The sequence below is a fragment of the Trematosphaeria pertusa genome (assembly GCF_010094035.1).
Source record: "Trematosphaeria pertusa strain CBS 122368 unplaced genomic scaffold BU26scaffold_9, whole genome shotgun sequence".
In the NCBI taxonomy this organism is placed as follows: domain Eukaryota; kingdom Fungi; phylum Ascomycota; class Dothideomycetes; order Pleosporales; family Trematosphaeriaceae; genus Trematosphaeria; species Trematosphaeria pertusa.
This window is the reverse complement of record NW_022987220.1, coordinates 1,094,953-1,121,497: the sequence shown is the minus strand read 5'-3', so window position 1 is coordinate 1,121,497 and position 26,545 is coordinate 1,094,953. Positions and strand designations below refer to the sequence as shown.

The 26,545-nt window shown below is 53.3% G+C and overlaps 11 protein-coding genes across 11 annotated transcripts; 5 read left to right on the top strand and 6 right to left on the bottom strand.

The window, feature by feature from the left end:
- The first annotated feature begins 147 nt into the window (after positions 1-147).
- BU26DRAFT_552175 (uncharacterized protein) lies at positions 148-1,085 on the top strand. Its single transcript, XM_033832140.1, has 3 exons — positions 148-188; positions 305-528; positions 585-1,085. The coding sequence occupies exons 2-3, from the start codon at positions 436-438 to the stop codon at positions 987-989; spliced, it is 498 nt and encodes a 165-aa protein (XP_033682434.1). The 5' UTR covers positions 148-188; positions 305-435; the 3' UTR covers positions 990-1,085.
- Positions 1,086-1,653: 568 nt separating this feature from the next.
- Positions 1,654-3,128, bottom strand: BU26DRAFT_347942 (kinase-like protein). The gene is made up of 2 exons (XM_033822402.1): positions 2,960-3,128; positions 1,654-2,909 (listed from the first exon to the last, which is right to left on the bottom strand). Exon 2 carries the CDS (start codon positions 2,793-2,795, stop codon positions 1,836-1,838), a length of 960 nt encoding a protein of 319 aa, XP_033682433.1. The 5' UTR covers positions 2,796-2,909; positions 2,960-3,128; the 3' UTR covers positions 1,654-1,835.
- Positions 3,129-3,788: 660 nt separating this feature from the next.
- On the bottom strand, positions 3,789-5,228 carry BU26DRAFT_347937 (uncharacterized protein). Its single transcript, XM_033822401.1, has 2 exons — positions 4,943-5,228; positions 3,789-4,832 (listed from the first exon to the last, which is right to left on the bottom strand). Exons 1-2 carry the CDS (start codon positions 4,978-4,980, stop codon positions 3,923-3,925), a joined length of 948 nt encoding a protein of 315 aa, XP_033682432.1. The 5' UTR covers positions 4,981-5,228; the 3' UTR covers positions 3,789-3,922.
- Positions 5,229-5,495: 267 nt separating this feature from the next.
- Positions 5,496-6,371, top strand: BU26DRAFT_566406 (uncharacterized protein; the record flags this gene model as incomplete). Its single annotated transcript, XM_033833518.1, has 1 exon — positions 5,496-6,371. The coding sequence occupies one exon, from the start codon at positions 5,496-5,498 to the stop codon at positions 6,369-6,371; it is 876 nt and encodes a 291-aa protein (XP_033682431.1).
- Positions 6,372-6,607: 236 nt separating this feature from the next.
- BU26DRAFT_566405 (FabD/lysophospholipase-like protein) lies at positions 6,608-8,774 on the bottom strand (the record flags this gene model as incomplete). The annotated part of the gene is made up of 5 exons (XM_033833517.1): positions 6,608-7,137; positions 7,199-7,303; positions 7,380-7,960; positions 8,042-8,284; positions 8,491-8,774. The coding sequence occupies 5 exons, from the start codon at positions 8,772-8,774 to the stop codon at positions 6,608-6,610; spliced, it is 1,743 nt and encodes a 580-aa protein (XP_033682430.1).
- Positions 8,775-9,374: 600 nt separating this feature from the next.
- BU26DRAFT_347956 (uncharacterized protein) lies at positions 9,375-11,046 on the top strand. Its single transcript, XM_033822403.1, has 3 exons — positions 9,375-10,070; positions 10,140-10,393; positions 10,472-11,046. The coding sequence occupies exons 1-3, from the start codon at positions 9,573-9,575 to the stop codon at positions 10,776-10,778; spliced, it is 1,059 nt and encodes a 352-aa protein (XP_033682429.1). The 5' UTR covers positions 9,375-9,572; the 3' UTR covers positions 10,779-11,046.
- BU26DRAFT_347903 (uncharacterized protein) lies at positions 10,666-11,970 on the top strand. The gene has a single exon (XM_033822400.1). It carries the CDS (start codon positions 10,908-10,910, stop codon positions 11,832-11,834), a length of 927 nt encoding a protein of 308 aa, XP_033682428.1. The 5' UTR covers positions 10,666-10,907; the 3' UTR covers positions 11,835-11,970.
- A 5,089-nt stretch (positions 11,971-17,059) lies between these two features.
- BU26DRAFT_430334 (NAD(P)-binding protein) lies at positions 17,060-17,880 on the bottom strand (the record flags this gene model as incomplete). The annotated part of the gene is made up of 2 exons (XM_033823874.1): positions 17,060-17,437; positions 17,494-17,880. The coding sequence occupies 2 exons, from the start codon at positions 17,878-17,880 to the stop codon at positions 17,060-17,062; spliced, it is 765 nt and encodes a 254-aa protein (XP_033682427.1).
- Positions 17,881-18,613: 733 nt separating this feature from the next.
- BU26DRAFT_459673 (uncharacterized protein) lies at positions 18,614-22,014 on the bottom strand. The gene is made up of 7 exons (XM_033825013.1): positions 21,591-22,014; positions 21,295-21,376; positions 21,174-21,238; positions 20,790-21,126; positions 19,812-20,727; positions 19,511-19,762; positions 18,614-19,457 (listed from the first exon to the last, which is right to left on the bottom strand). The coding sequence occupies exons 1-7, from the start codon at positions 21,851-21,853 to the stop codon at positions 18,781-18,783; spliced, it is 2,592 nt and encodes an 863-aa protein (XP_033682426.1). The 5' UTR covers positions 21,854-22,014; the 3' UTR covers positions 18,614-18,780.
- Positions 22,015-22,175: 161 nt separating this feature from the next.
- BU26DRAFT_520591 (Molybdopterin synthase sulfur carrier subunit) lies at positions 22,176-23,042 on the bottom strand. The gene has a single exon (XM_033829326.1). The coding sequence runs from the start codon at positions 22,849-22,851 to the stop codon at positions 22,561-22,563; it is 291 nt and encodes a 96-aa protein (XP_033682425.1). The 5' UTR covers positions 22,852-23,042; the 3' UTR covers positions 22,176-22,560.
- Positions 23,043-23,213: 171 nt separating this feature from the next.
- Positions 23,214-26,460, top strand: BU26DRAFT_566400 (RNB-domain-containing protein; the record flags this gene model as incomplete). The annotated part of the gene is made up of 3 exons (XM_033833516.1): positions 23,214-23,381; positions 23,436-23,764; positions 23,817-26,460. 3 exons carry the CDS (start codon positions 23,214-23,216, stop codon positions 26,458-26,460), a joined length of 3,141 nt encoding a protein of 1,046 aa, XP_033682424.1.
- Between the last annotated feature and the right edge of the window lie 85 nt (positions 26,461-26,545).

The following is a 26,545-nucleotide window of genomic DNA, read 5'->3' as shown; positions in this document are numbered from 1 at the left end:
AAACAACTCCTATAGCGAAACAGCTCCGATAGCGAAACAACTCCTACAGGTAGGCCGAGAGAGATCCGCACGTAGGCCGAGAGATGAGGGGTATATAGCTGAGCCCCTCCCTCGACAATGCGGAGTAGAACAACCAGAAGGTACAATAATTCGCAGAAATGAAATCGTATAAGAAGATTCAGATTACGGTAAGGGGTAACTCTTCAATATTTTTCGCCACTATACTTGATCGTCAATCTGAACAATCCCCACCTGGTCAAAATGGCCGAAGCGTCGACAACTAGTGCTGACACGACCACCACAGCCAGAGCCCGCAACAGTGGCGAGTCCGCACATCGGCCACAGGACGTGCAGTGGTGGCTCATTATCAAAACGAACGGGAAACTCACCTTACACCTCCTCAACCTGTCGAGTTCTCAGACTGGAACGACCGTTATGAATATTCTACACAAGAAGTACAAGGGCATAAAACCAGTTCACGACTGGTACCTCTCCAGTCCGCAGATCGAGGAAGCCGTCGTATCACCCGTGAGCCTCCTTCGTGCGACACCACAGCTATTGCCGGTGTCTAACTCCTCAGCCAGTTCTGCACCGGTGACCCTGAGGCTCAGGATTACCCCCGTGAGGTGATCATTGAGAGCAGTACACCCCGTCCTGACCTAACCGAAGCATTCCACAACTCAACTGTGTTGCGTGGAGCAAGGGATTTCCTGCGTTTGAATGCGCAGTTTAATATCTTGCCTGGTGCAACGCAGAGTGAGAAGGCCCGTCGCGCGATACTCATCAAGACGAATGTCTGCCAATATATATTGGTAGGGGCGTTGGCTGTGGTGGTTTTGTTTGCTATCGTAGCTGGAATTGTGGTTGGTGTGTTAGTTCATAGTGCGACATTGGGAGTAGCTACGTCTGCTGGTGTGATTGGCATCTTCACCCTGGTCCAAGGGTATCTTTTTGGGATGAAGCTGTTGGGTCAAGGCAAGGGACATTGATATTACATGTGGTATTTTAGGCGGGCTACCGTGTTGCTGTCGGGCAGTGATGAGTTATAGTTGGTTGTTCTGATGAAGACATTGGAATGAGGCTGGAGATAATAGTCATATTGGAGACGGAGAGTCGTAGACATAGGCTCAACATCATAGTGATGCTATGTTTCACGAAATATATTGACTTGATTCTAAATAAGTCACTTCCTCTTTATTGAATATATGTATAGTTCAAAAGGGAGCCTTATTTAGAGGGATTGGCCGTTGATTTTCAAAGCCTTTCTCAACTGTACCAATGCTGACCAGATCGCCCGGTAAAGCCTAATGAAGAGTGTGGCTCTGCTTGATTCAATGGGTCCCCTCCGAGCTCAAGTCCAGACCTGGCTGTGGCCGTGCTCGAAACCTCTTAAGCGAAAACGCAGCATCGCCATCCGGTGAGGACAGCACTCAGAGGTGGTAGAGGTGGCGCTCGCGGAGGTGCCTAGAATGGCGGTCGGACCAGGAAGGCCTAGAACCTAACTTTGAAAGAAAAAATTATGCAGAGAGCCAAACTGCACATTTAACACAACGTAATTCTACTCTCTTATAAGCTAGTTTATAGCGTAAGCTACAACATAGATAAAACTTGTATGGAAAACTATTAATTTAAAAAGAATTACTAATATATATTATTACTAATAGCTAGATCTTGATATCTAGATAGCCAAGCGGATTATATGTTACGTGAGATTCTTACGAGGCCAGTCTACGTTACAAAAGCGGTACGACCCAACAAAAGGGACTTCTATCCGTAACTTTTGCATTCTATTCGTCTAACCATATTCCGACGCTTTCATCAGAGCTTCCCCATACTTAAGTATCTCCGGGCATTGGCGCCAGTTCTTCACCACCACCACCCTTCCTCTTCTTCCTCTCCGGCAGCTCCGCCACCCCACCCACCGCAAACTCGTCCCCCCTCTCAAACCTCAACCTCAACCTCTCCACCACATCCACGCCCTCAAAGTCCCCCAGCACACCTTTCAACCTTTGCATCCCTTCCCAGACCTCTTTCCTCAGCTCGATAAAGCTCGGCCTCTGATTAGGGTTAATCTTCAAACACCGCGTGACCAGATCATGCAGTGTCTGGGTATACATCGCGTTCCAGCCCAAGATCCTCTCGGACGGAAAAGTGTCGTTCGCGTGGAACGCGAAGTTAGTCGCTGCGGTCGAGCGCAGTAATTCAAGGCGCTCGGTGCCTAGGGATGCATGCATGAGTTCCCATATGACTAGTCCAACGGCCCAGATATCCGTTTTGCTCGTGATGTCATACACCGGATGCAAGTCCTTGTTCTCCGTCTCGGGAGCTTTCCACCCAGGCGTCCCTCGTTCCTGTCTGCGGGCAGAAGCACTCTGGCTCCTAATTGGCTGTGCGACATCGAAGTCGCCTAGGAGAGGTTTAGGGTACGCCCCGTAAGGGTCCTCTGGGGAGGCGAGGAAGATGTTTTTGGGCTTGATGTCGGCGTGTTGATGAGATGTCCAAGGGCCCTTTTTCTTTTTCCTAATGTCGTCTAGCGAGGTGCCGGTGTCCGCTCCTCCGGTTTTGGCGCATACTCCGGTGTTGAGGGCGAAGAGAGCTTCGGCGAGGGCGTAGAACACGAGCCAAATGAAAGGTTCAGGGATCTGCTTTGGAGTCTCGCTTGTTTCTGTCTTGTCTGTGGCGTCTCGTGGGGCGTAGTAGTCGAAGATGAGTTCTAGGTCGCCGGACGGTGCATAGTCGGAATACATGCGTACGTTAAGTGTTCCCTTCTGTTCCACGAAACTGCGTATCTTCATGATGTGGTCGCAGAAGTCAAGCTTTTTGGTGATTTTGAATTCTTGCTCGAGGATGCCTTTTTCGTCTTCGGTCTTGCATTGTATCTTTTTCACAACGACGCGCTACGAGAGACTCTGTTAGCAAGGAATTAGAGGGCGTTAGGAACTCGACTTGGATCACGTACATCTTGCACATTCATTCCCTCGTCCACCTGCACGTACAGTAACACAACGGTCCACATCTTGTCCTTGTCTCGCGTGTCATACAGAGTCTTTGCCCATCTCCATGTCAAGTTGGCCTCCCCCGAAGGACCGACACCTCCTCGTACAGCTTCGTCTTCGGAACTTGGAGGCTCCCAGCTGAATTTACGTTTTGTTCCTTCTCGTCGGGATCCGGTGCGTTTTCCTGGATGCTCTGGGGCCTCTGGTGCCGGAGTCCGTGGCTTAGAAGCTGGTGGTGTCTTGGTGGCTGACTTGCCTCTTGGAGTCTTCCCTCTTGTTCGGGGCTTATCTGCTACTGATCCCACCTCTTTTGCACGCCCTTTTCCTTTGCTCGCTCTAGGGTCATTAGTTCCCCCATCAGGAACTTCATCCTCAGGCGCTGGGTCAGCCGCTCCTCCTTCTCCGCCCACACTCATATGGCCCTCTCCATTCCCTTCATCACTCTCCGCACCTTGGGCAGCAGCAATATATTCCCCTTGTCTGGCGGGGCCGAGCTTGTTCCACGCAACGCCGATTCGCCATCTTTGAGCCGGTGCACGCTTGTCCCTATGCTCGGTCCGATATTGCAGGTACCCTCCCTTCGCATCTTCTGAAAGTTCGTCAAAGAACTTCCTTTCTGCAGGTTTCATCGAAGCCACGGGTTGAAACTGGGTCGCCATCTTGATCTCGAGTTGTAGACGGAATGATGAGAGGTTTACGAGAGGAATATTCGTACCTCTAACGGTGTAATGAGTTATTTGATGGTTCCCACGCGTGTAGAAACATTTTAGGGAAGTTCGAAACCACGCACAAAGGACGCACAAAGGAACCAACACGTGCTATGGCTGAGTATAAAGCTGAACGCTTTGTTCCTCCCTCCCGGAAATGGAGACAGAGACAATGAGCCACACAGCACGCTTCCAGAGCATTCTCGCTGACCTCTACTCCTACTCTTTCTCCACAGTACTTCTCACCTTCTCTAGGCTCAACTCGCCCTTCCGTCCCCAGCCCTTTTGTCCACTCTTTACGGTAGGTCGAAACTCCTCATAAAAACCGAACGCTTTTTTATTCAACTCTTCTTCATCTCCTTTCCAACTTTCCAGCGCCGCTTCGAAGGACGTCTTCACGGAATCGTATTGCTCTCCGAACTTTTTCCTTAGCGGCTCTTCATTCCCCGGCTTACCCTTCGGCTCGCTTCCGACAAGCGCCAGCCCGTCTTGCAGCTTGAGCTTGAATTGCATTACGTGAATGACGTCGAGATCCTTCTGCTTCCGCTTCTCTTCTTCGCGTTTGCGCTGCTTCTGTTCAGACTCGTCGCGCTCGGAGATGGTGCCTATCGAACGGCCTTTTGCGACGGCGCAAATAGTCGAGATAGCAGAGCCGGCACTGAGGCAGGTGGACCACGGGAGAGAGGGGTAGATGAGGTGGGTTACACACGCTGCCCAGAGCTGCAGAACGGGCGCCCGGTTGATGATAACGGCGGAAGGCTCGTTCTCGTCTTTTGGTGCAGCTTTCTGGGAAGATGCTTTCGCAGACTTGGTCTTCTTCGTCGCTGGCGCAGCTACTGTATCTGACTTACGCTTCTTAGACGTTGATGCTTGTGTGTCGCTCTTCGACGACGGCTTTTGTGGAGCTGCGCCCTTTCTCCCTTTGGCTTTCGCGGCACCGCCCTTGGTCGCGAAATCCTCTAGGTGCGTTTGCGCCGTTTTGCTGCGTGTTGAGACCATTGCGGACGAACGTGGTTTGTGGTTTTGACGGAGACGGGGTTCTGCAGAGGATGCTGTCGCGTGAGAGACAAAGCGTGATGTTGCCATCTCCGGTCGCGACATTGTGACGTCACCCCGCCTTGCCGGCGTACTTCAGAGCACGGTTAGCCCCGTGAAAGATGCCTCGCCTCTCCACCCTCAAGCGCTTCATCGTGGATTGTATCAAAATCCTTCTTTCATTAGAAAACAACGAGCTCATACCTAACGTCTACCGTTACGGCAAAGGCCCTAAACTCCATCCGCTCTTTCACTATTGCTAACACCTCCAGCCTCCCCCCCACATATAGAACAAACTAACCTCGAGATGCATGTCCACGATATCCACGTGCAGCTTTTGTCCACACCCATTCCTGTCTTCTCGCTTATTATTTCCCGTACTACCATGTTTGCAGGCTCGCTCTTGAGGCACCCCTGGAAAACGGCCCCCAAAATGCAAGCATGCATGTTAAGCGCCCGCCAACGCCACAGCCTATTGGCCGCCCCCGAGGCACGGGAGATCGTCCGGTGAGGCCCTGGACCGTCTCCAGGGGCCCAACAGCAGGGGCTTGTGCCATCCGACGCCTTTTCAATCTTTTCAGTAGTAGCAATACGAGCTGAACGATGCCGGGACGGACAATCCCTTATCTCGTCTTCAGCCCCGCCGCTTTGCGGGTTCTCGCGATTTCCGGCCTTCTCCCCCAACGTCTGTTCTCTCTCCAGCCTTGCGGTGCTGTCGTTGTTCAGGAACACTCCCCAAATGGCTCGAGGAACGACGATGGCATCGCGAAGCCGGAAGGCCTTCTATCAACAATCTCTATTTGCAGTTTTGCTCAGCCTACACACCGCCTACGCCCAGGTCGGCACCGTGACCCAAGACATAACCACCATCTCCGCGTTCCCGCTCCAGAAAGACTGCGCGCAATCCTGCTTCGTGCGCACCGGCGCCTGCCCCTACGATGTCCTCGGCAGCGAAATCGGATGCGCAACCGTTGGCGGATGTCGCAATTCGGGGTGGCAGGCTACGAACGACTGCTACTGTCGCCCGGATCTGCAAGTGCCGGCCCAGAGCTATCTGACTAGTTGCATCGAATACTACTGCTCAGTCGGCGATTATTCGATCGACGCGAGTACAGCAGGCGGCATCTATGCGCAGTACTGTAGCGAGAAGGGATATACATCTCAGGCGGCGCCGGCAACTGTGGAGGCGACGACGACCGGAGGCGCGTCAGGAGGGACGAAGACAGCAGGAGGCGTGGGAGGCGTAACTGGACCGACGGCCACATCGACATCGTCGAGCTCGTCGAGCTCCAAGTCCCTATCCATAACCGAGATCATCGGGATCGTGGTCGGCAGCTTGGCCGCATTGATCTTCCTGCTGGTAATTGGGAAATACGTGCTCAAGACCTGCGCCGGCACGCGGCCGCCGAAAGTACAACAATGGCCACATTACCAACAGCCACCTCCTCCGCCGGTCCAGCAGCAGCAACCCATCTATCCGCAAATGCCGCAGAGCTATTACGGCGCGCCGACCTTCCCGCAGCGTGATGCGGATGATATCGGGCCGGATGACTCTGTCTCGATGGTGTCCGGGATGCCGAGACCGGCGCCCACGCTATTGTCGGGGATGCAGGGCCCGCCGCCGAGATACTAGTTGATATGCACAGACTGGCATGCCGTAGTTTTGGCTCTGTAAATTCGGTCCTAGGGGACTTCAAGGGTCAAACACTAGATACATGCTCCAGGTTTCCTTCGGCATCTATTCTGGGAGGCGTTCTGGGGATTCGGGACAAGGGTAACGCAGCATTATGGATTGTACTGTACGATGACACCAACCTCCCAATATTTCTTAATCATACAAGCGCAATAGACTCATGTCCTCGTTTCTCTTCACTCCCACCCCAACCGCCTGGGCTTATTCAAATACCCCAGATACTTCCCCGCCTGCGCCTCATAGACCTCCATATCCAACCTCGGAAACCTCTTCAGCTCCTCTAATCTCTCGCCCATCAACATCTCCACACCCTGCCTGCCCGGATGACTCCGCGGCTCGACCCCAGCTCCCCTCGCCGCCAAATACACCTTCCAGACACTCACACACGCCAGTAGAAACTGCACCTGCGCCACCATGCACGCGTCGCCGCCCTGCAGAACGTTATCCAGTGCGGTTTCGCCGTACTCGCGCGCTTGATCAGCGCACTCTTTACGTTGGACGGGGTCGCGGGCTTTCATGCTCAGGCTGAGGGAGGTCTCCATGAGTTTTTGACAGAGGCGCGCGACTTGTTTGGGGGAGGTAGTGGGGTCGTTGCGCCGGTAGAGGAGGGCTTGGGAGAAGTACTGGCGGGCTTTGAGGAGGTCGTTTTGTGTGATGCGGTCTGGGGCGACTTTGAGATGGCGGTTGCCGAGGTCGATGAGCTCCGCTGAGGGACGGGTGTTAGCCTCATGCCGTATGGGATTCGATAGGAAGGGGTTCGGGCTTACCGATTTCCGATGGCGTAGCTCTTGCCACTGACTGGTACGGCGGTGGGTCCCCTCGCGCGTGCAGGTCCTCCCTCAATCTTCTATTGAACTCCGCGGTGGGCTCATCTGCACGAGGGAGACATCAGCATCATTCTTTCTAGGGCGTTGAAACTTTGAAGATTGAGTCTAGCAGATTACGTACATTCTTTCAACCTCAGATTGTCCACACATTTGCTCACCATGACTATTGTTGCCCTCCTCTCCAAATATGCGGACGTTGCATCCTTGATCAGCCCCTCCTCTTCGAATTCAGCGAGCCTTACATCCGCAAGTCCATGGTCAACATTAAGCCGAAAGCAGCGGCCTTTCGCTTCGTGATCCCGCCAGCGGCCCATGAATTGCTGGTTCGTGTGTTCCGTCTCCGTTGCCTCCTTCTGCAACGTCTCCAAGAAGTGCTTGAGCCCCTTATCGGAGACGCTGCGGATCCCTGGATGTCCAGTGCCGACTGAGATGAAGCATTTGACTAGCGGCTGCACCTGTCCTGTCTCTTCGCACCAGAGGTCGGCAGCTTCTTCCTCGACCTGCACCGCGGGGTTGTTGGCTCCAATGGCGCCATCAACGAACTTGCTTCCTTCAATGCTAGCTTCAGAGAAGTAGGTTGGGGCGGCCGAGGTTGCAAGCGCAGCTTCAAGGATGGTGGGATGGTTGTCAGAGCCCACGGGCACGCGATAGTTGCGTAGACGGGTTATCGTATTCGTCTTCTGGAACTTGGTGCAGACGAAGCTGATGGTTGTTTGAGTCAGTCCCCGTCTTGATCTAGACTATGGAAAGCCACTAGCTAAAGGCCTTTGGTAGGGTACTCACACTCTACATCGGGGCTTCGTTCCGTTCTCGAACTTCTCGTTCACCGATCTCCCACGGTCTTTGATAACCGTTGAAATGGCCTCGGCGAGCGCCTCTGCCGAGAATCGCGCCTTCACGCGTCCCATCTTGCTTACGAAAGAGCGATTCTTCTTCTTTTCGAAGATGTGCCGCATTAACTTGGTGTAGGCTGCAATACATTCCTCGACGGACATCTCCAGGTGGCCGAGCATGATCGCAATGAGCCTACAGCAGTTAGCATCAACATGATTCTGTGGATGCACTGAACGTCGCGGGATAAATGTAATAGCAAGGCCCCATGTTGGCTCTAGGAAGCCACTCCGGAAAGTCTTCAGCGTGTAGTGACTAATGGTACGCTGAATCCTTGAGGCACTTGCTAGCGCATACCACCACGTTCGACGATGATACTCATGAAGAGGGAGGAGTCTTACCCTCCAGTGCTCGTCCCACCGATGAGATCAAAAATCTCGCACGGCTTCCTCGGCCGCAGCCCAGCCTCTTCGCGCATAAAGTTCAGGCGCTTCATGATGCTTTGCAAGATATAGAGGGTCGAGAGGCCTCGGACACCGCCACCATCCAGAGACAGCAGGCAGTAACCTGTATTGTCAAGAGTGTGGCCATCTCCGGGTTGCTGCGATGGTATCAACGTCGTCGAGCTCTGCTGTGACGCAATCAAGGTTGACGTGCTCTGCGCCATATTCTGCACTGCGGCCATGTTGTCAAGAAGTGAAGAGCGCCGATACGGTGAGGATTGATCAACGCAAGGCCTCGACCTTATCGCGGGGACTCACTTCTTGGTAACCGCCCATCAGGCTGAGGTTTTGTTGCCTGGTCGCGTTGTGGACTTCAGCTCGTATCGGATATGCAGGGGTACCGTGCAGGGGTACCGTGCAGGGGTACCTGCAGCCACGGCACGATATGGGAACATTAGACGAAGCTGGCAAATCGCATGTCTCAAAAAAACGAGCAGCAGTTACACGGTGAGGGGCCAGATGTTCCACCAGAAAGCCATCCCACCTATTTTAGGAGGGATGGCTCTTGGCTTCAATTTCCGACAATTGGTCGCACATCGACGCCCACTAGGATGGGTAATGCGAACTCAGAACCAGGCCTATAGCACGTGAGAAGAGCCAACAACTATCATTGCCTGGTGCATATTAGAGCAGGAATTTTCTGCACGATGGTTTCCATCTCCCACACAGAATCGTGACCGTCATTTCCTTATCGCTTTCTCTTAGGTTTCTGCTACGGCCGTGACTGTCAAGATGTTAGCTTTGTTCAAAGAGACGTTTACGCAATATCCCTTCTCTTTATTCCGAATGCGGAAGAAAATGCCCAAAACAAAGACGGCACCCGTCATTGCTTACCGGCGTCCTTCCTTTGTTCAGTGACACAAACTCAGCTCGGACAAGTCACTTACCTCTTTCTCATTACACTCCACAATCCCGCGTCGAGACTTCTTGCGTAGCCACTACCGGCAACTTCTACACTACAGCCGTTCAGAAACCCGACAATGGTATCTCCCGTGATACCTCCGCCGGTAGACCCGCGTCATTACCGCTTCCATGGGCTCGAGCGAGTGCAATATAATAAGTTCCCATCCGATGCCGAGCGCAGGGCCTATCTGCGCTTCGCGGGGCATTGGCGCAGCCAGCCGAACCGTCAGGGCATTCAAGGCTTCAGGATCATGAGCGCATGGAAGAAGGATCTTCCCGAGAACGAAAGAAGCTATTGGCTGTCGTTAGAACTGGATGATAGCGATATCGAAGAGCCTATCGAGATCTCAATCCGCGCTGATGACGAGCCGGATGAAGAGACGCAGAAGGAGGATGTCCGGGAGCCTGATCCGGAAGGACCACGCGTGGATGACGGCGTTCGCGGAGACCTGCATTACCGGTTCGTGAGGACGTTGTGGCGTGCACCGGCGAATGGCAGAATGACTACAAAGACATGGAGCGAGAGCCTGAACAAACTCTACGTAGGAGTTGACCCAAGCGGTAGAATCAGAGACGTAAGTAAGACCTATACCAAGTTGCTAGCTTGCAGAACTATCGACATTGCTGACTCCACGCTATCGTAGCGAGTCGTCGTTAAGCTTGTTGAATATCTCGACCAGGAAGTGTGCGATCAACAACGAAGGAAGTACGAAATGGTAGACAACTTGCCAGATTCAGGGGTACTGCTGAAGAATCGGGCTTGGAGAGTATGCGAACGGGTGGTGAAGGATCGGAAACGTATCGGCATTCGTTCCTACACCGACTACTGCCCAGCGGGGGACCTGAGAGGCGTACTCCTTGCCTATGACAACAAGGCATACGACCGAGATCCAGATGAGTATGTATTCTGTTCGTTCCTTAGTATCATCCATGTTCTTTGAGGAAGATGCCCTTACTGATATTGTCGCGCGAAAAGTCAAATCCCCGAAGCTTTTGTGTGGATCGTTTTCCGCATGATTGCAGAAGCACTATACAATCTAGACACCGGGCTCGCGTACAGGGATGGAGCAGACGCCAATGAAAGGAAGCCTAACTGGATATCGATCCACCACAGGGACGTTAAGCCTGCGAACATCTTTTTGAAGGAGCCCACAGCACCTTACACGTCGTATCCTCACCCCGTCCTTGCTGACTTTGATCTTGCGATCGAGCTTGATGAAGTAGGTATAAAAACGAAGCAGTACGGAACGCAAACGTATATAGCGCCGGTAAGTTGCTCATAATTTGAGTCAAGAACGAGCGGACAAAACTAATACAAGATCTTGGAACAGGAAAGTTTTTACCCAGAGCAGAAAACAGAACCCTTATCGAACAGAACGGACATATGGGGTCTAGGTGTGGTAATTCGGGACATGATGCATAGCTTTCTCGGGGAACAAGAAGCCAAAGAAACGCGTAAACAAGCAACTAGAAACGCCCGCGACCAAGCCGACGGTTTCTTCTTTGGTGCATTGCCCTCGACTCATGGACCAAGCTACACAAATAGAGTCTCCGGCCTTGTTGACGGATGCACGCGAATTCTAGCGTCAAGGCGACCATCTCCATATCGACTCTTGCAGAGGATCAGAAGTACGATCAAAAAGACAGAGAGAGTACTGGGCAGCTTTGAGGGAGAGGTACCCGACCACCTCAGGCTGAGGTATCAAGAAGACCAGTTCCCGCTAAGCAGGAAATTCGATGTGAAAAGGATGCGGGCGGGCGAAGATGATGTAAGTGGTGGTCGGAGACCTGGTAGCGGTGGAGGCGGACCGGGGGGGGATGCGGGGTATGGAGGCGACGGAGGCGATGGAGGCCCCGGTGGCGGTGGAGCTAGCCCAGGGCAAGGACAAGGAAGAGAAGGAAGAGGAGGTGATGACGCTGGCGCTGGCGCTGGTGCTAATGGATTCACTGCAGGCCGCAGCGACCCGAAGCAAAGAGCAAGATCAGGTGAGACTCTCGCGGACGGTGGCAGCAAGGAGCGATCGAGTAGAGGAGGCGGGAGAGACGAAGAGACCGGCTCCACTCCGAAGGACTTCTTCGCTCAGCCAAACTGGCAGAACCAGCCTCTCTCAACAATCGAGGCCGCAGTTGAGGAGCACCTAGAGAAGGGCGGGACGCTGGCAAATCTCCCGAAAGGAGTCATGAAGCTTATGAAAGGGCGCAAAGAAGGCGAGTTAGAACGTGCGACGTCACCTGATCCTTTCACCTGGGAGGTAGACATGGAAAAGCGAGGAGCAAAGAGAGGTAGCGGCTTTCATGGCGGAAAGAGACGGAAGAGACGCCGGATTGCGGTGATCTAAACAGGAAATGATGCAGAACCAACCGTAGAGGGACAAAACCATCTCTCACTCTCTCTTGAGTACTAAGGACCAGTTGGCTGCTGTGGTTTCGCGTCGGCGAAGTTGAAGAGGCGTGAGAGTGTCATGAAGGGGAAAAGGTTGGAAGGATGACGAAAGATTGGCCTATATAGTCCGTGCACGCTAGCCAGATTGGTCCGGTCTCGCCTCGAAAATCCCTCGCTCGCTTTCCTCACTATTGCAGCCTCTCTGAACACCGTCTTCGACTCCCCACTCTAAGGTCCTTTCTGGATATTCCCGACGTCGATTACGACGCGATGGCACGAGCTCCACACAAGCGAACTATGAAGGACGGAGAGGGAGCAGAAGGACGGCAAATAAGTTTTTTAGGGGAAGTGGGAAGTATTGAGACATGAGTTGATTGATTAAGAATACGAGAAATATGGCTATATCTATATGACCCAAGTCACATGTAGCAGCAACCATATCCGGCAACATAAGTGCACCAGGGCGTATCGATGGTGAGCATCATCAGTCCCATCGCGCATTTTCTCCGCTTTATTTTTGTATTTGACCCCTGGACTGACGGCGGGACGAAACATGGTTACGTGCCTTGGTATCCAGCAGACGTTCTCCCGAAACATGGCATAATCGAGCATTATGGTGTTGTGAATACCAAGTCTTGCAGCATGATTGTCTTCGTCTTCGTATTTAGAGAGACAGGGAGGGAAGGAGACATTGGTCGCCGTTATTGAGCTCTTTTAAGGGGAGACAGATCCATGCTATAGCCTCCACCACACTTTTATTGCTACGTCTCTCGCCGTGAGAGTGAAGCGGGTGGAGCGGAGGGACTTTGAGGGGTCGTTTATATATGTCCCAGAGAAGGGGAGGTGGGATGACGGTAATGAATCAGAGGTATGAGTCTCAACGTTCTCGTTCCATGCCTGCTTGTACCAACGTGCAACCCTCACTTCATCTCTTTCCAACGTCTCCTTTAGTCCACCTCAGTCAGCATATTCTTCTGCCTCCTTCCAGCCATACCATTTCTTGGCGCGTTCTCATATTTCGCTCATGAGCTACGGGTCATCTTCTGTGCAGCCAACGGCCCTCAGCGATGCTCCCTTTTTGGTGCTTTACATATACAGCTATAGGGTGCCATTGCAGAGAAAGGAATTTTCCTGGGCTTTTCAGGCAAATGGGAACTCCATGAGGTGTTTTTATACCCCTTTTTAGTGCGGAGCGGAATGCTGTGGGTGCGAAGCGAAGGAAGAAGGGGAGTTTGAGAGACTTTTATAGGTACGTCGAGGAGCGGACGGTCGAGTACCGGACCAGGATCCCTCTTATCTCGGATAATTGTGCATCTTTCCCATGTTCGGCTTCCCTAACGTCATCCGGTACAGCACACATGGCCTCCCAGTAACTCCTTTCGGTTCACCATGTCTGTCAACGTGCTTTACACTCTTGCACATAGCTTGCGAATTTTGGCTTTTTTGCAGGCCCGTTTTCGCAGCATACCGACAGTCCTCAGCGTTTTTTCCCGAACGCAAAGACGCAGGAGACGTGTTTAATGATACGTTGATCTAGGGGAGCGGCGACCCATGAAAGAGGATGGGTTGATTTTTTGGTGTCGACTAGGACGCCGTATCCGTAAAGAGAAGGTTATGAGCAGGGCAAGCGGCAACTTATATGCGCGCAGGAGGAGAAAGAGCAAAGCACGCAATATTGCTCACTCCTTCTGGTCATTCGGGGTTCTCCCACATACGTTTTAGCATAGATGGTATTCTAGTCCTTCCATCATATCGGCCTTTCGTCCATAACTGAACACCCATCTCTCAATACTCTCTCCGTGAGCGCTCCTTGTTGGACTTGGGCTCCAAGAGCTGCACCACCAAAGGGGTGTCGATATACTTTTCAAGACCCATTGATTGAGAAGACATCGGTACGAATTTACATCTGTTTTAGAGGAACGGGGCCCCATGTGACATGATAGTGGTAGTTTTTAGTGCCTAATAAGATGCGGGAGGAGTAATAAGAGGACGAAGTGCGAGGGACAAGGGGAAATTTATAGATGTGCGAAGATAGATCAAAAGGCGGAACACAATCCGGCACCATTTGACATATCCGCTCTGTCTTTGTTTTCCGAAGCTGTCGTTCTCACTTCCCCTGACCTCCTCTCCAGAATTCCACGTGCAGAGATTTCATGTCCGGCGCATCTAACCATTCCTACTCCCTTTCTGGCGTCAAGGCGCTTCCCGAAGTGCACTCCATCGCTATCGTAATCGAAGCGTTTTAGTTCAGTGCTGTCTGTAGCTTGACGGACGCGCAGGGAGCATACTTCTGCTACGTGTCGGTTTTTAATTTCCTGAGAGTGGCGGATGGGAGAGGACAGAAAAGCCCGAGAGGAGGGAAGAAGGCTTATATAGACTAAGTGAAGTACCAGCGGACAGGATGCATGATTGTATGATGGAGAAGGCACGCACCACCCGGGACAACCATAGACTTCCAGAACTTCCGTTTTATCTCCCCGGACGCATATCACTTCCCAGACACCGGTAACTCACCGAGCTCGGTTGATACACGCGTACTCCCAGAGACACATGAGACTATTGACGGCTGTACTTTCGAAGCTGAAAGCGCACACCCACGGCCACCCATGAAATTGGTGGAACATGTCTTTTAAAAAAAAACTCAGATCATGTAATAAAGCATTGTGTTCTTTAGTGCAGAACACGGGGAAGGTGTGGAGTGAAGACGAAGGGAGGAGGAAAGGTGCATTTATATAGACGGCTGGAGTAGCACGGTCCGCTTCTCAGTCGAGGGATCCAAAGAAAGAAGAGCTCCATTGATTCTCAATGCGGCTATTTCCTTCGGCTAAGACCCAGAGCATTCATATTGGTGACAACACCGCTGCATTTTAGCTACAGAGACGCATGCATATCCTGAGATTGTCATTATGGACTCGGAAGCGCGGCCGCGGCGAAACCATACTATGGTGATTTCCTCAATTTGAGCGGATCAAGAAGCACTCCATACGCTACATTGGCAATGGTTTTAATGGAAATCATAGCCCTGGCGGGGGCTGAATGTGAAGAGAAAGCGAGGAAGACTAGAGAGTATATATAGTGGAATGATGGTTGAATTTAGAACAGAGTGTCGATGGTGACCACGCAGTGGTCGAAGCTCAAGAGACGCCAAAACATAATGTGTACCGCCAAGGTGTTTAAAATGTGTCTAGTGATCCATTTCCGAAGCAGCCTAAGATCCGAAGTTCCTCCTCCAGCTCATGGCCTTTTTTGCCGCTTCTTTTAGTAGCCCCGTCTGTTATGGCGATAGAAATAGGACGAAGTGTGAAGTGAGGAGGAAGCACCTCTCGAGGCAAGCATATACCCAAACCTCGGCCAGAGTGGAAAGAGCGCAGTGACAGCGGAGAGTGGCCCAAGAATGGAGTCTACGGGACCCGAAGATGTAAGACGTTGCGGGCCCAGTTCCATGACTTCGAAGTCCAACCTAATGCCTGCCCATTTCCAACCCAAGACTCTTCCCTCACTTCATAAGCTTTACCCCCTTAGGGTTATGGTCGCCCCACACGCCTATCAACCCCCTGCGAGACTTTCAAGCAAAGCTGCAAACATCGATTTAGCTTTGTTCTCTTTGAGTCTCCCGCACAGTACCCAAACATTTCTCTAGACCATTGAGAGTTTGGCACGCGAGATTCCCCAAGCAGGCCATCGACATGTTTGCGTTGAGGTTTTCGACCGAAAACTCATAACTTCGATATAATGTGTATTTTAGAGGTCGTAGAAGAGTGAGGCTGTGGCAGTGTAAAGGCCAGAGGAAGGAATGGGAATTTATAGGCGAGCAACGGCGTTGGGCTCTTAGGATGAGGGCTCTCATCTAGGATGAGCCCAGGCTGTGAATCATTCACTCGGATTGCTCCAGAACCACATATATGCTCGATCTAGTCACTTTGAGAAGGTGTCACTGTTCCCAGACACCAGGCCTTCCACGCGACAGGCATAGGTCAGCCGCAGGAGTGATTTTGAAGCCGTGGAATTGAACGGACATCCATCGCCTACTCGCGCTTTTCTGGTACGAGGGGGAGCTCCATCGCAGGCTGGCCACTTGTTTTGGTAGCCCACTAGTCTGCGCACGCATCGAAATACTGGCACTATATTCGGAAGTACTGCGATCTACAGAAGACAGGCGGGACACAACATGCTTCTCGATTTCGACGATTTTAGAGCGGAGGCAGCGCCATTCCTGCTGCCTGGAACTCATTTTATTGAGAGCGAAACCTTTGAGCGTGGGAGGGAAAACCCTAGGGGCGGAGAAGGCAAGTTTCTATAGTCCGAGAACAGCGTCGAAGGCGGCTCCGCAGAGCCGCCCATCACGCCATCTTCTTAATCATTTTCGACCTCAAGCTTTGCACAAACGCAGGCGAAGCTCTTTCTTTGGTTTTTCTAGCACTCCTTTGTTTTAACGTCGACTCCACGAACGCCACACCGCAGACATAATTACTTAAGCATTGCGGTTTGGACTCGCGCACCAGAGCAGGCGACATAATCGAAGGGTGGATGGATTTGCGAGCGAGGGAGCTCGACTTCATGGATTGTACAGCTGTTTTGTTCTAGTACAAGGGACAACCGCGTGCGTGGAAGAGGAAGAATCAAGAGAGGAAGAAGCTTTTATAGACGCAAGGGACGTCGAAGCCGGAGATCGGATGAGTCGACAAGATCCACCTGGGTTCCGGCGGTCCAAGCACCACATCCTCGCGACTAATTGAAACCGCAACGCCAACTACAAAGCGGGCGGGCATTTCACCGAGGCATAGCACTTGTTGGAGGGCTTTTCCAGCAAATGCCCAAGTCTTTTTAAGAGACAAGAACGCCGCCGAGGAACATGTAGCTGCTTGAGGAAGGTTTAGAGAGGAGCTCGAGGCAACATCGGTGTTGCGGAAACTCTTTTTTAGACAAAAGGAGCCCCATAGAGCCATTTTAGGTTGGGTTTTAGAACCCTGCTGAGCCCATGGAAAATGTGAGTGAAGTGAAGAAATGGCAGGCCGAGAGGAGATTTTATAGACGCTTCTGAGAATGGCCGGTGTAAGATGAGACACATGAATGAGCAAGCCACGCTGCCCCAAGAAAACGGCATGAAGAGTACTTGAACAGATACCACAGAAAAATCCCGTCACAACAGCGCAACCCCACCAACCCCACAATCCCCCTCTCCTAAACAGTCATCCCCCCATTAACCCTCAGCACCTGCCCATTCACCCAGCCACTCCCCCCTCCCACCAACCACGCCATCGCCCTTGCAATATCCTCCGGGGTCCCCAACCTGCCAAACGGATTCCACCCTGCAATCGTCTTCACCAGCTCCTCGCTCTTGCCCTTGAAAAACAGCTCCGTCGCCGTCGGCCCCGGCGCCACGCAATTCACACAAATGCCCCTGCGGCCCAGGTCCTTGGCCAGGATGCGCACCATCTGCTCGACGGCGCCCTTGGCCGAAACGTAGAGCAGGTAGTTGGGCGTGATGCTGGAGAGGTTGCAGAGGGAGGTGCTGAGGAGGACGATGTGTGAGTGCGGAGGCATGTGGGGGGCTGCTTTCTGCGTTCGGGGTTAGCATGCGTGGGGTGACGAGAAAGAGAGGGAGAGCTGCGTACCTGCACCAAGAAATACGGCCCCTTAACATTAATATCAAACACCCTATCAAACTGCTCCACCGTCGTGCGCTCGAGATCCTGATCCGTAGGCGCGTACCCGGCGTTCGGGATCAGGATATCGATCTTCCCTCCGCCCCACTTGAGCGTCTCGTCGACCAGTCTCTCGATGTCTTTGACGTCGCCCGCGTTCGCCTTGATCGCGATGGCCCTGTCGGCGCCGATTTTCTGGACCAGCGCGTCGGCGGGACCGGCGTCGGAGGAGTAGTTTATGACGACTTTTGCGCCGAGGGAGGAGAGTTCGAGGGCAGTGGCGGCGCCGATGCCTTTGCTAGCGCCGGTTATGAGGGCGACTTTTCCGGCGAGGGAGGGGGTTGGCGATGATGCCATGGTTGAGGGTTGGGCTTGGGCGGCTGTGGGTTTGGAAGAGGGCTTCTCGGCGGTGTTGGAGTGCTTGTGCAGAGGGAGCTTGTTGATGAGCTTAGAGATCTTGTCGGACATGCAGGGACTTGTCAATGAGTTGAAGATAGACTTTGTGGGATTTGACGTTGAACTGGGAGAACTGGTTAAATGAAATCCAAACCTCAGAGCAGCCTCAGCGCCCTTATATACCCCCATCTTTCCCTCCTCACTCCAAGCTCTTTACAGCAAAGCTGCATTCGCAGGACACCGGACCGGACATGAAGACGCCAGCGTCTCCGGGCGGGCTCAAAATGCACCCGAACGGCCGTGCGAAACGCCACCACTGTACATTCATCATTCAAGTTGCATGCAACCCCCCTTTAAGCCCGACCAGCATCCCACCGTCCGTAGTAGTCAGCCTTCGCGGGCTTTAGGCCTGGTGGTGTTGAAGTGGGAAGTTGATGTTAGCTCCGGAGCGTGGGGCGGTTAGCTCCGGCGAGCGATGAATGACGCAATCTGTCGCCTTTCAAGCAGCGTGATTGGTTGATATGAGCCTTCTTCCATCAACGAAGGTGAGTCTACCAAAAGTAATACCGCGCACGCAGCAGCAGGCCGCCGCGTGTCACAACGGACGAAGGCGAAGCTAATTGGCCCTTCTAGACAGCGGCTAGATATCTAGATGTATATGCATTTCCGCACTGAGTATTCATTGCACATGCTTAGAAATGAGTATAGTTATGCTGCTAGATATGCCATCCCTCACCCGCTGTTGAATGACAAGCGTTGACATATCGTAACCCAGCCTGAGGGCCTTCACACCCTAAAGATATAGTATCACACTACATATTCATACATCATAATCTCTGCATCTCAACCCTAGCTTCATACCTAGAAATTTTGATAACCCTGTATGACAGGCTCTGGCCCGAAATTCCAAAGCATGCTATCTGGAATGAAGAGTGCCGACAAATCCGCATCAGACCCAGTGCTGAGGTCAAACTGCGTGAAGTCGAAGTTTGGGTCGAAGTTCCCTTGCGGCATGCCCACCAAATCCGTAGTGCTCTGCTGAGTAGGCATTCCCGGATAGAAGCCTTGCAACGATTGCTGCGGCTGTGGTGCTTGAGCTTGCATATTGGGTTGCTGCTGTTGTTGTGACTGCGATTGCGGCTGGGAGGCAGGCGTGTTGCTGCTACCCATCGCTACCTCTGATAGGAGGTGGAGTGGAGTTTGGTTCTGGGAGGACTGGCGCGAGCGCGAATGCGATTTCAAGGCTTTGCCCGCCGACGTTCGCGAGCCGTCGGTGGGATCGTATGACTGCTCGGTCTTGGAAGCGCCTTCTTTGATATGCGCGAACCGGTCTTGAAGCCGCTTGGCTACAAAGTAGAACTTCCCGTGTGGCGACTGTGCATCGCGAGACACGATGGCGTTGAACATGTTAACCAAGCGCTCGGTATAGGATTCGATTTGAAGATGCTCTTTCTTGATGATGCTGCCAACTTCGCCGGAGCTTGTGACAGATACCCACATCTTCATGAGGCAGACGATGGCGTAAATGGCGCGCACACCTACGTTATCATCGTTAATGACAGTCCGTCCCAGAGAACACGGCAAAACTTACAGAAGATGACCGGCAGTGTCAGGAGAATGTCGAGCGGGACACTTAGAATTGTGTCCAAGATACCATGGGTTGCCGTAAGGCACTCGCCGAGAGCACCTATGTGTGCCGGTCCAATAGCCTCTTTCTTGCCAACACCGGAGGCGAAGGTTTCCGAGGGAAACGGAGGCTGGAAATCGGCTGCGCTCTGGTTATGATGTAGAGCGATCTCGTGCACGTACAGATTCGTGACATGCTCTGCTAAACGCAAGGCAGCTAGGGTCATTAGTAATGTCTCGCGGTTAGACTGAGGGGATCGACTTACGATCGACTTCTTGGAACACCGCCGCATCCTCGTCTCTCAGCTGCTGAAGCTCGTTCTCGAATATCTTTAAAGCATAGATGACCTTCGGTTCTGATATGGCCACCTCCACCGAAGGATCGTCCATGCAGAACTGCGAGGAAATGTTCTCGCCGATATGAGCCATTTTAACGTGTTGACAGAGGATCTTGTCTGAGGGCAACGCTTCTGGAGACGTCTCGAGGATCTTCACGCTCTCCTCCATGTACTTGGTCCATCGCAGCAGAATGGGCCGTCGAAGAACCATTGTGATACTCATGCAAAGGTAGTAGCATACGAGAAACGTCCGACGAGCTTCGATGCTGCTGGCATTCGGATGGCATCGCTTGAAGGGTCCAACCGCAAGCTTCATGACCGTTGGGGTATTTCGCCGCCCAAGACCGAGATCGAGGGCCATAACAGCGGCACAATTTACCATCATGTAGAAATTGTGCTGCTCGTAGTGCAGCGGCGGTCGGTACCACAGCACACCTACTTGCAGCGCTTGGACGATCTCGAGCGACTTCTCGCCGTTGCGCCAAATAATGTCGGCAAACTGGTCCTTTAGCATCTTAGTTAATTCTCGCTGGACGTCTTGAGAAACAAGCTGCTCGGTACTTCCGTGTGATGATCCGGCGAGTATAGAGAGAAAAAGCAGCGGCTTTTTCTCCCGAACTTCCCGTGCTGTCGTGCCGGGCAGTAGAGGTACTGCCGGAAAGTGCGGACATATTTCGTTGACGTATCGGGAGAAGATGCGTTCAGCGGTTTCGGGGGTCATCAGGTTGTCGATCAGCGTATTGATGTACGAGTGGTCCGCATTTATCCCCTTCTTGTTGGTGCGCTTCATCTCGGGATGTTCAGCTAAGTCGTGGTGGATGATCTCCATGTCCTCGGATAATGTCTGCAAGGTTACGCGTTAGCAAAGTGTTCGGAAGACAAGCCGAGTCAACTTAGAAGGCTTACGGGGTGACTATTTCCATCAGCCAACTTCCTTCGCTTCGGCTCTGGACCCCGCTGTATGTTCTGCGCTGGGCCATAGCCCGGCGGGATATCCGGATATCGACTCTGACCTGACTGACCATTGGACCAGTCATGGCTGAGCGTGCCCAAGCGAAATGAGCCTTCCGGAAAGGCATTGTGACTGCCTTCATACTCCGGGATGCCTCCATGATGCCGAATCTCCTGGGGGCCGCCTTTTTGGGCGTGTAATGTTGCGGTCAAGGCGTCGATCTTGCGCTCGAGTTCGGCAACGCGGCTGTCCGCCTTCTTCTGGCGCTTCCTGGTCGGAGGTGTAGTAATGCTTGGAGGGGTTTAGCTATATTCGAGAAGCACGGAAAGAGCGCCTACCATGTCCGGTTTGCCTTTGCGCATCGTTTACACGGTTGGTTTGGGTTATCTTGGTCACATCGAACCTAAACGTGGTCAGCCCAGCCCGGCATGCTTCGGACGAGACGACTTGTCGACGTACTTTCAGTCCGCGACAGGAATCGCAGGCACGGGGTCGCTTGAGGTCTGCTGGCGATCTGGCGGAGCCGGGAGTTTCGTGAGCTCTGCGCGCAAAGTCAGCATTGGCTCGATTACGTCGTCGCCGCCTAGAGTGAGCATCGCCGGGGAGCATGGCAGGGCGACCCGAAGGAACTCTGCGCCTAGTAACAGCGACTTGGGATGCAGCGTCCTGAAGCGCTTCAGGGCCCCGTCGCTTGTCCGGCTTTGTAGCACGCCGCGTCGGCCGGCGGCATGCTCCCTGGGCAGGTGATGACGTACCCATCATGGTCGCCGTCTTCGTGGTCATCCTCGTCATGCGAAACGTCGTGGACAGTATTTGGCGAGGTCTGCTCGAGGGCCGGGTCGAGGTTGCTCTGCGGGGCCTGCGATAGCTGCGGGGGTTGGGATACGGTGGTCGGAGTGGGGAGATAGTACGGCGTCGGGCTGGTGTGGAGCGGCGGTCCCGCTGTGTAGGACTGCGCGAGGGTGCGCGGCGGCAGAGAAGAAGCGTACTGCAAGCGGGGATCAATTGGATCCGTCATGTTGTGTTTCTCCAGGTCGCGGGAAAATCGTGTCGGCGTCGGAGAGTGCTATCACCGGCGATTCTGATGACTGGGCGAGTGGAGTTGGAAACGGTTACATAAGCGAGACATCCGGGCCGGGACTCCAACGCCAAGCACTTTTTGAAGCGGCGACTCTGGCGTTTTGGCGGCGAAGTATGCGCACATTAGGATAGTAAAGGGTCTTTCACATCGAACGAATGAAGGCAAGTCGGGCTGCTGCGCTACACCGAACCTTGGGAGTTCTTCCTGAACAATAGTAGGCGGAGAACAGTCGGCGCCACTCCGGACACATCAAATACCACGAGAATGTACGGAAGGCCTGTCAGCCTGATATACGTGAAAACTCAGCTACTACAGAATAGCAGGCAGTACCAGGCACCTCTTCGCCCTATCCTTCAAAGGCCATGAGCAAACTCGCCAGCCGCTGCCCCCGCGCCCGGGTGCACCCTCGCACCTGCTCGTCGTTGGCGCCTTCCTCACTAGAGGCCGCGGCTCGTTCCTTCCATGGATCGTCTATCCGCAGGCCTTCGGTCGTAGCAAACAACGATGCCTGCCATGCCTCGCAGCGCCCTGTAGATCCTTCAAATCTCGCTTCTATCAACGGCTCTGCGCTCGCTCGACACACTCCCAGCTCCATCCACTCTCAGGCGGATATAGTACCATCCTGCGGTCATGGCCGGCGAAGCTCAGCCAGAGCTCACAGGCGGTATGATAGCCACCTCGTCGCCCTCTTTGATAACCAGATCCGCCTGCTCGGCATCCTCGGTATCGATGTCGACGTATTCCAAGTTGACCGTCACGGCACAGCTACTCAGCACCTTCTCTTTGATGCCAGGATACTTCTCCTCGAGCTTGGCGAATAGATGGCGAGCTTCGAGCGGAGCAGGGAGATGCTCGTTCGATTTCGTTGTGAGCGTAGAGGCGGCCGCAAAGTACAGGATGGAGAAATGGCCGGAAGGCGCCTTCGCCGGGGCCATGCTGCCGATTCTGAGACGCGTCAGTCTGAAGGCTGCACTATGAAGAAATGCGGAAAGAGCGCAACAGAGAGATCAGTGAAGAATTTGCTCCGCACACGGGCGCAAGCGCCAGTCGGATAATACATGCTATAATCTGAAAATCATCATAACAGGAGGATTAGATGGGCACAGTTGCAGAGCGCACGTACCTTATCGAGGAGAGTGGATGTCGCGGGAGAAGGTGAGGCCGGAAGACACAAGTTTCGATGGGGCCGACCTTGCGGAGAGCACGGACCACCTCCGCGGGCTGCTCCAACTTTTTTTCTAAGCTTTGGGGAGCTGCTCCCGGCCTCACCACTCACTACTCACCAGCCCACCGAGAAATGTACCCCCGCGCTTCATGGCCAGCAGGCGACGTCTGCTGGAAATGCCGGTGGCGCCTTGCAAGTCAGCGCCGTAGATTTGCCCACAGAGCCCTACTCCGCACCGGAATCGCTTCAGACCCAGCGCCGCCACTCACACAGCGTCGCGCCTTCCACGCCACTCGACCCGTATGTCCATGCACTCATCCAGCTCTCCGTAGCATTCTACTGACGACCTCCCAGGCCTCTCAGGCCGCCCTGTCTTCTGCGAGTGCCCTCCCGCGCATCGACCCAGCGCTGTTGCACCCTTCGCTACAGCAAAAGCTGCCCATCCGCGAGCGCCTGCACCAATGGCAGCAGCACTTTGGTGGGCCCGATGAAGAGACTCTCAATGCCTTTGAAAACCATCCAGCCCGCGGCGATATCCAGAACAACCTGAGCAAGCTTAACTATGGCACCAAGGCGGATGAAGACGACGGCGAAAACGAATTTGGAATGACAGAGGACAACAAGGACGAAGAACTCATCACCATTGGCCTTTTTCTCAAGCCCGGGGACGTCGTCGAGCTATCGTACGTACTCAATGCTCCGCGCTCTGTGTTCATACCCGCTAACCCACCGTAGCGTGCCCGGGCGCGAGCCAGTGCTTGCTGTCTTCGTTCAGCAAATAGACCTCACTAGCCAGTTCTTCTCAGTCAATGGAAGATGGTGCCACTCCAGGCTGACCAGCATCTCATTTGCCGTGCCTGGCTGCATCGATCCCGCTCTTCTCGCACCTTTGTCGCCGTATATGCCTACAGGGCTTGATGGAATAGCTCTAAAAGATCCCGTTCAGGTCCCACGAGAACTTGGACGGCCCGTGCAGGACGTTCTCCAGCAGCTGACTGCCGAATCTGAGAGGATATACCGCACGAATGCTCCCGTACTCGACACTGCTTACTCTGTGCTCGCCGATGCTACCCGCACCCGCATGATGACTCTGGCACAAATCGCAAAGACCTTGCTCGCCAAAGGCGACCCGGCATGGGCACCTTCGCCTGCAGCCCTTCTCGCTGTGCGAAAGGCATTAAACCACAATGAGTTCCGCTTTCGCTCAGACGCCCGCAGCCAGCGCTTGACCAACGTGTTCGCCATCAGACCCAAGAACGACGTGGAGGTGGTGGAAACGGTGCAGGGTTGGATCCGAGAGCACCGAGAATACGAGGCGTCATTCGCAAACAAAGATGGCCATCTACTTCGCAAACATAGCAAAGGCGCGACATATATAGCAGAATTTGTCGACAAGGCACGTCGGCTCATCGCTATCAGCCGGAAATACCGCGACCCGAATCCTGGGTTTGTGGGACCTAGCAAGATGCGCTTTGCCATCACCAGCCAGTCATCTGCAATGCGAACTACCTGGGGCGAGGACTTCACGAGTGCTGACAGGCAGATCATCAATTTCCTGCAAGCCTGGGTGCTTACGAATCAGTTCAAAGGCATGCCGAATCTTCACTCCGCTTGCACTTCGATCCTCCATGCTACCGGATGCTACGAAAACTCGATTCGGAATGAGGGGGGCTCTCAGCCGGAAATGGGAAGAGCTACGGGCCAGCTATTTTTACAGGAAATCGGCGTCATCTCTCCCCACGAGAACCGCGCCATTTACGACGAACAACTAATGCTCCCGACGGTCCGCCTTTCTCGTAATGTCGAGCTTCTCAACACCAAAGCTGAATCGACAAGGAGGAATCCAGACTTCCGCGACGCAATGGCAGATATGCGCCGAGACTGGGGCTCAACACCCGTATACTGCATCGATTCTGCGGATGCTAAAGAAGTAGACGACGGACTCTCCATCGAGCGAATCAGAGGAGGGAAATCTGAGTTTTGGGTACACGTCCACGTAGCCAACCCGACCGCATTCTTCGACAAAACCCATGTCTTATCCGGGCTTGCTGCACACATGACAGAAAGTGTCTACATCCCCGAGCGCTCGTTCCCCATGCTGCCATCATGGGCCACTCAAAATTACTTCAGTCTCGATCGCAATCGGCCCGTCATCACGTTCAGCTCGCGTGTAGATCGATCTGGCCATATATTGGAGTCGAAAATTCAGCATGGCATAGTTCGTAAGGTCATTAACATCACACCCGCTGAAGTCTCTGCCTATCTTTGCGAGAACATCGAAGAAGAAGTGATGAAGCTCGTCGTCGGCGGCGAATTACCTTCGCTAGAGACGAGTCGGTCTCGGCCTAGGCTGTCCTCTGACCAGATTGAAGACCTGCGAGACTTGTACACTGTTACTGGCGCCCTATGGCAAGCTCGCAAGGCGGCTGGTGGCATTCGGCTTGGTATCAGAGATAGCGAGGTACGTCTTTTTGAAAACTCCCAGCAAGCTGGCATGACTTGGAACCCTCCCTCTCTCGACAAAGCGCGCCATATCCAAGGTGATCCCATCATTGAAATCACCGCACGGACTCGCAAAACCAGTGTTCGATTTGACATCGATTCCAGCAACATCGTTGAAGAGATGATGATGCTCGCTTGCCAGTCTGCCGCGTCTTGGTGTGCTGAGCGAAGCATTCCGGTGATGTTTCGTGGCACCGTTGAACCTCCAAACACGGTATCGCTCGAAGAGTTCCAAAAGACGGTTGTGTTTCCCTATATGGAGAAGCACGGCTCCTTATCACCCAGTCTTGGCTTTCGCTATATTGAGGCACTGGGCCGAGCCATAGCGCATTCTTCGCCTCTTCCCCACAAGATCATTGGAGCTCAGAGTTACCTCAAAGTGACGAGTCCTTTGCGACGGTTCAGTGATATGATTGCGCATTGGCAGATTGAAGCTGCGTTACGGTACGAGGCTCGAACGGGGAAGAAATTGAACGCTGCGCTCCTGGCGAACTCCTCGCGTCCCATATTACCCTTCTCTCAACGGCAAATGCAGGAATCAATTATCACTCTGTCCCCCAGAGAGAGGATCATCAGCCAGACGAAAAGGCGTGCTACCAACTTCTGGGTAGTCCAAGCTTTTATGCGGGCTTTCTGCTACAAAGAAGCACCCCTACCGGATACCTTTACTGTTTGGGTCAGGTGGGCCAAGGCGAGTTGGAATACAGTCGCCCATTTGAGCGAGTACCCTATTCAAGTTCAGCTGCTAGATGCTCCGGACACGACGTATCAAATGGGTGACCAATGGGAGGTGAAGCTCCATCACGTAGACCTCTTCAGCAGAATCATCTACGTAGCGCCGGTCCGCCTGCTGCAGCGGGATACGGAGCAATTATGATTGGATGCGGGGCTTTCGAGAATCAATCGAAATATCAAAATCTCAATTTGGTTTGCGGTAGGATGCAGCTTTGAATTGAAGCATT

Coding starts and splice junctions, on each gene's coding strand:
- BU26DRAFT_520591 (XM_033829326.1), bottom strand. CDS start 22,851: ATGGCCCCGGCGAAGGCGCCTTCCGGCCATTTCTCCATCCTGTACTTT.
- BU26DRAFT_347942 (XM_033822402.1), bottom strand. CDS start 2,795: ATGAAGATACGCAGTTTCGTGGAACAGAAGGGAACACTTAACGTACGC.
- BU26DRAFT_552175 (XM_033832140.1), top strand. CDS start 436: ATGAATATTCTACACAAGAAGTACAAGGGCATAAAACCAGTTCACGAC. Junction 529..584: donor AGGAAGCCGTCGTATCACCC/GTGAGCCTCCTT, acceptor CTCCTCAGCCAG/TTCTGCACCGGTGACCCTGA.
- BU26DRAFT_347956 (XM_033822403.1), top strand. CDS start 9,573: ATGGTATCTCCCGTGATACCTCCGCCGGTAGACCCGCGTCATTACCGC. Junction 10,071..10,139: donor CAAGCGGTAGAATCAGAGAC/GTAAGTAAGACC, acceptor ACGCTATCGTAG/CGAGTCGTCGTTAAGCTTGT. Junction 10,394..10,471: donor TACGACCGAGATCCAGATGA/GTATGTATTCTG, acceptor TCGCGCGAAAAG/TCAAATCCCCGAAGCTTTTG.
- BU26DRAFT_347903 (XM_033822400.1), top strand. CDS start 10,908: ATGATGCATAGCTTTCTCGGGGAACAAGAAGCCAAAGAAACGCGTAAA.
- BU26DRAFT_459673 (XM_033825013.1), bottom strand. CDS start 21,853: ATGACGGATCCAATTGATCCCCGCTTGCAGTACGCTTCTTCTCTGCCG. Junction 20,728..20,789: donor CTGATGGAAATAGTCACCCC/GTAAGCCTTCTA, acceptor GTAACCTTGCAG/ACATTATCCGAGGACATGGA. Junction 19,763..19,811: donor GGTGTTCCAAGAAGTCGATC/GTAAGTCGATCC, acceptor TAATGACCCTAG/CTGCCTTGCGTTTAGCAGAG.
- BU26DRAFT_347937 (XM_033822401.1), bottom strand. CDS start 4,980: ATGGAGTTTAGGGCCTTTGCCGTAACGGTAGACGTTAG. Junction 4,833..4,942: donor GCCGTAACGGTAGACGTTAG/GTATGAGCTCGT, acceptor CGTGCTCTGAAG/TACGCCGGCAAGGCGGGGTG.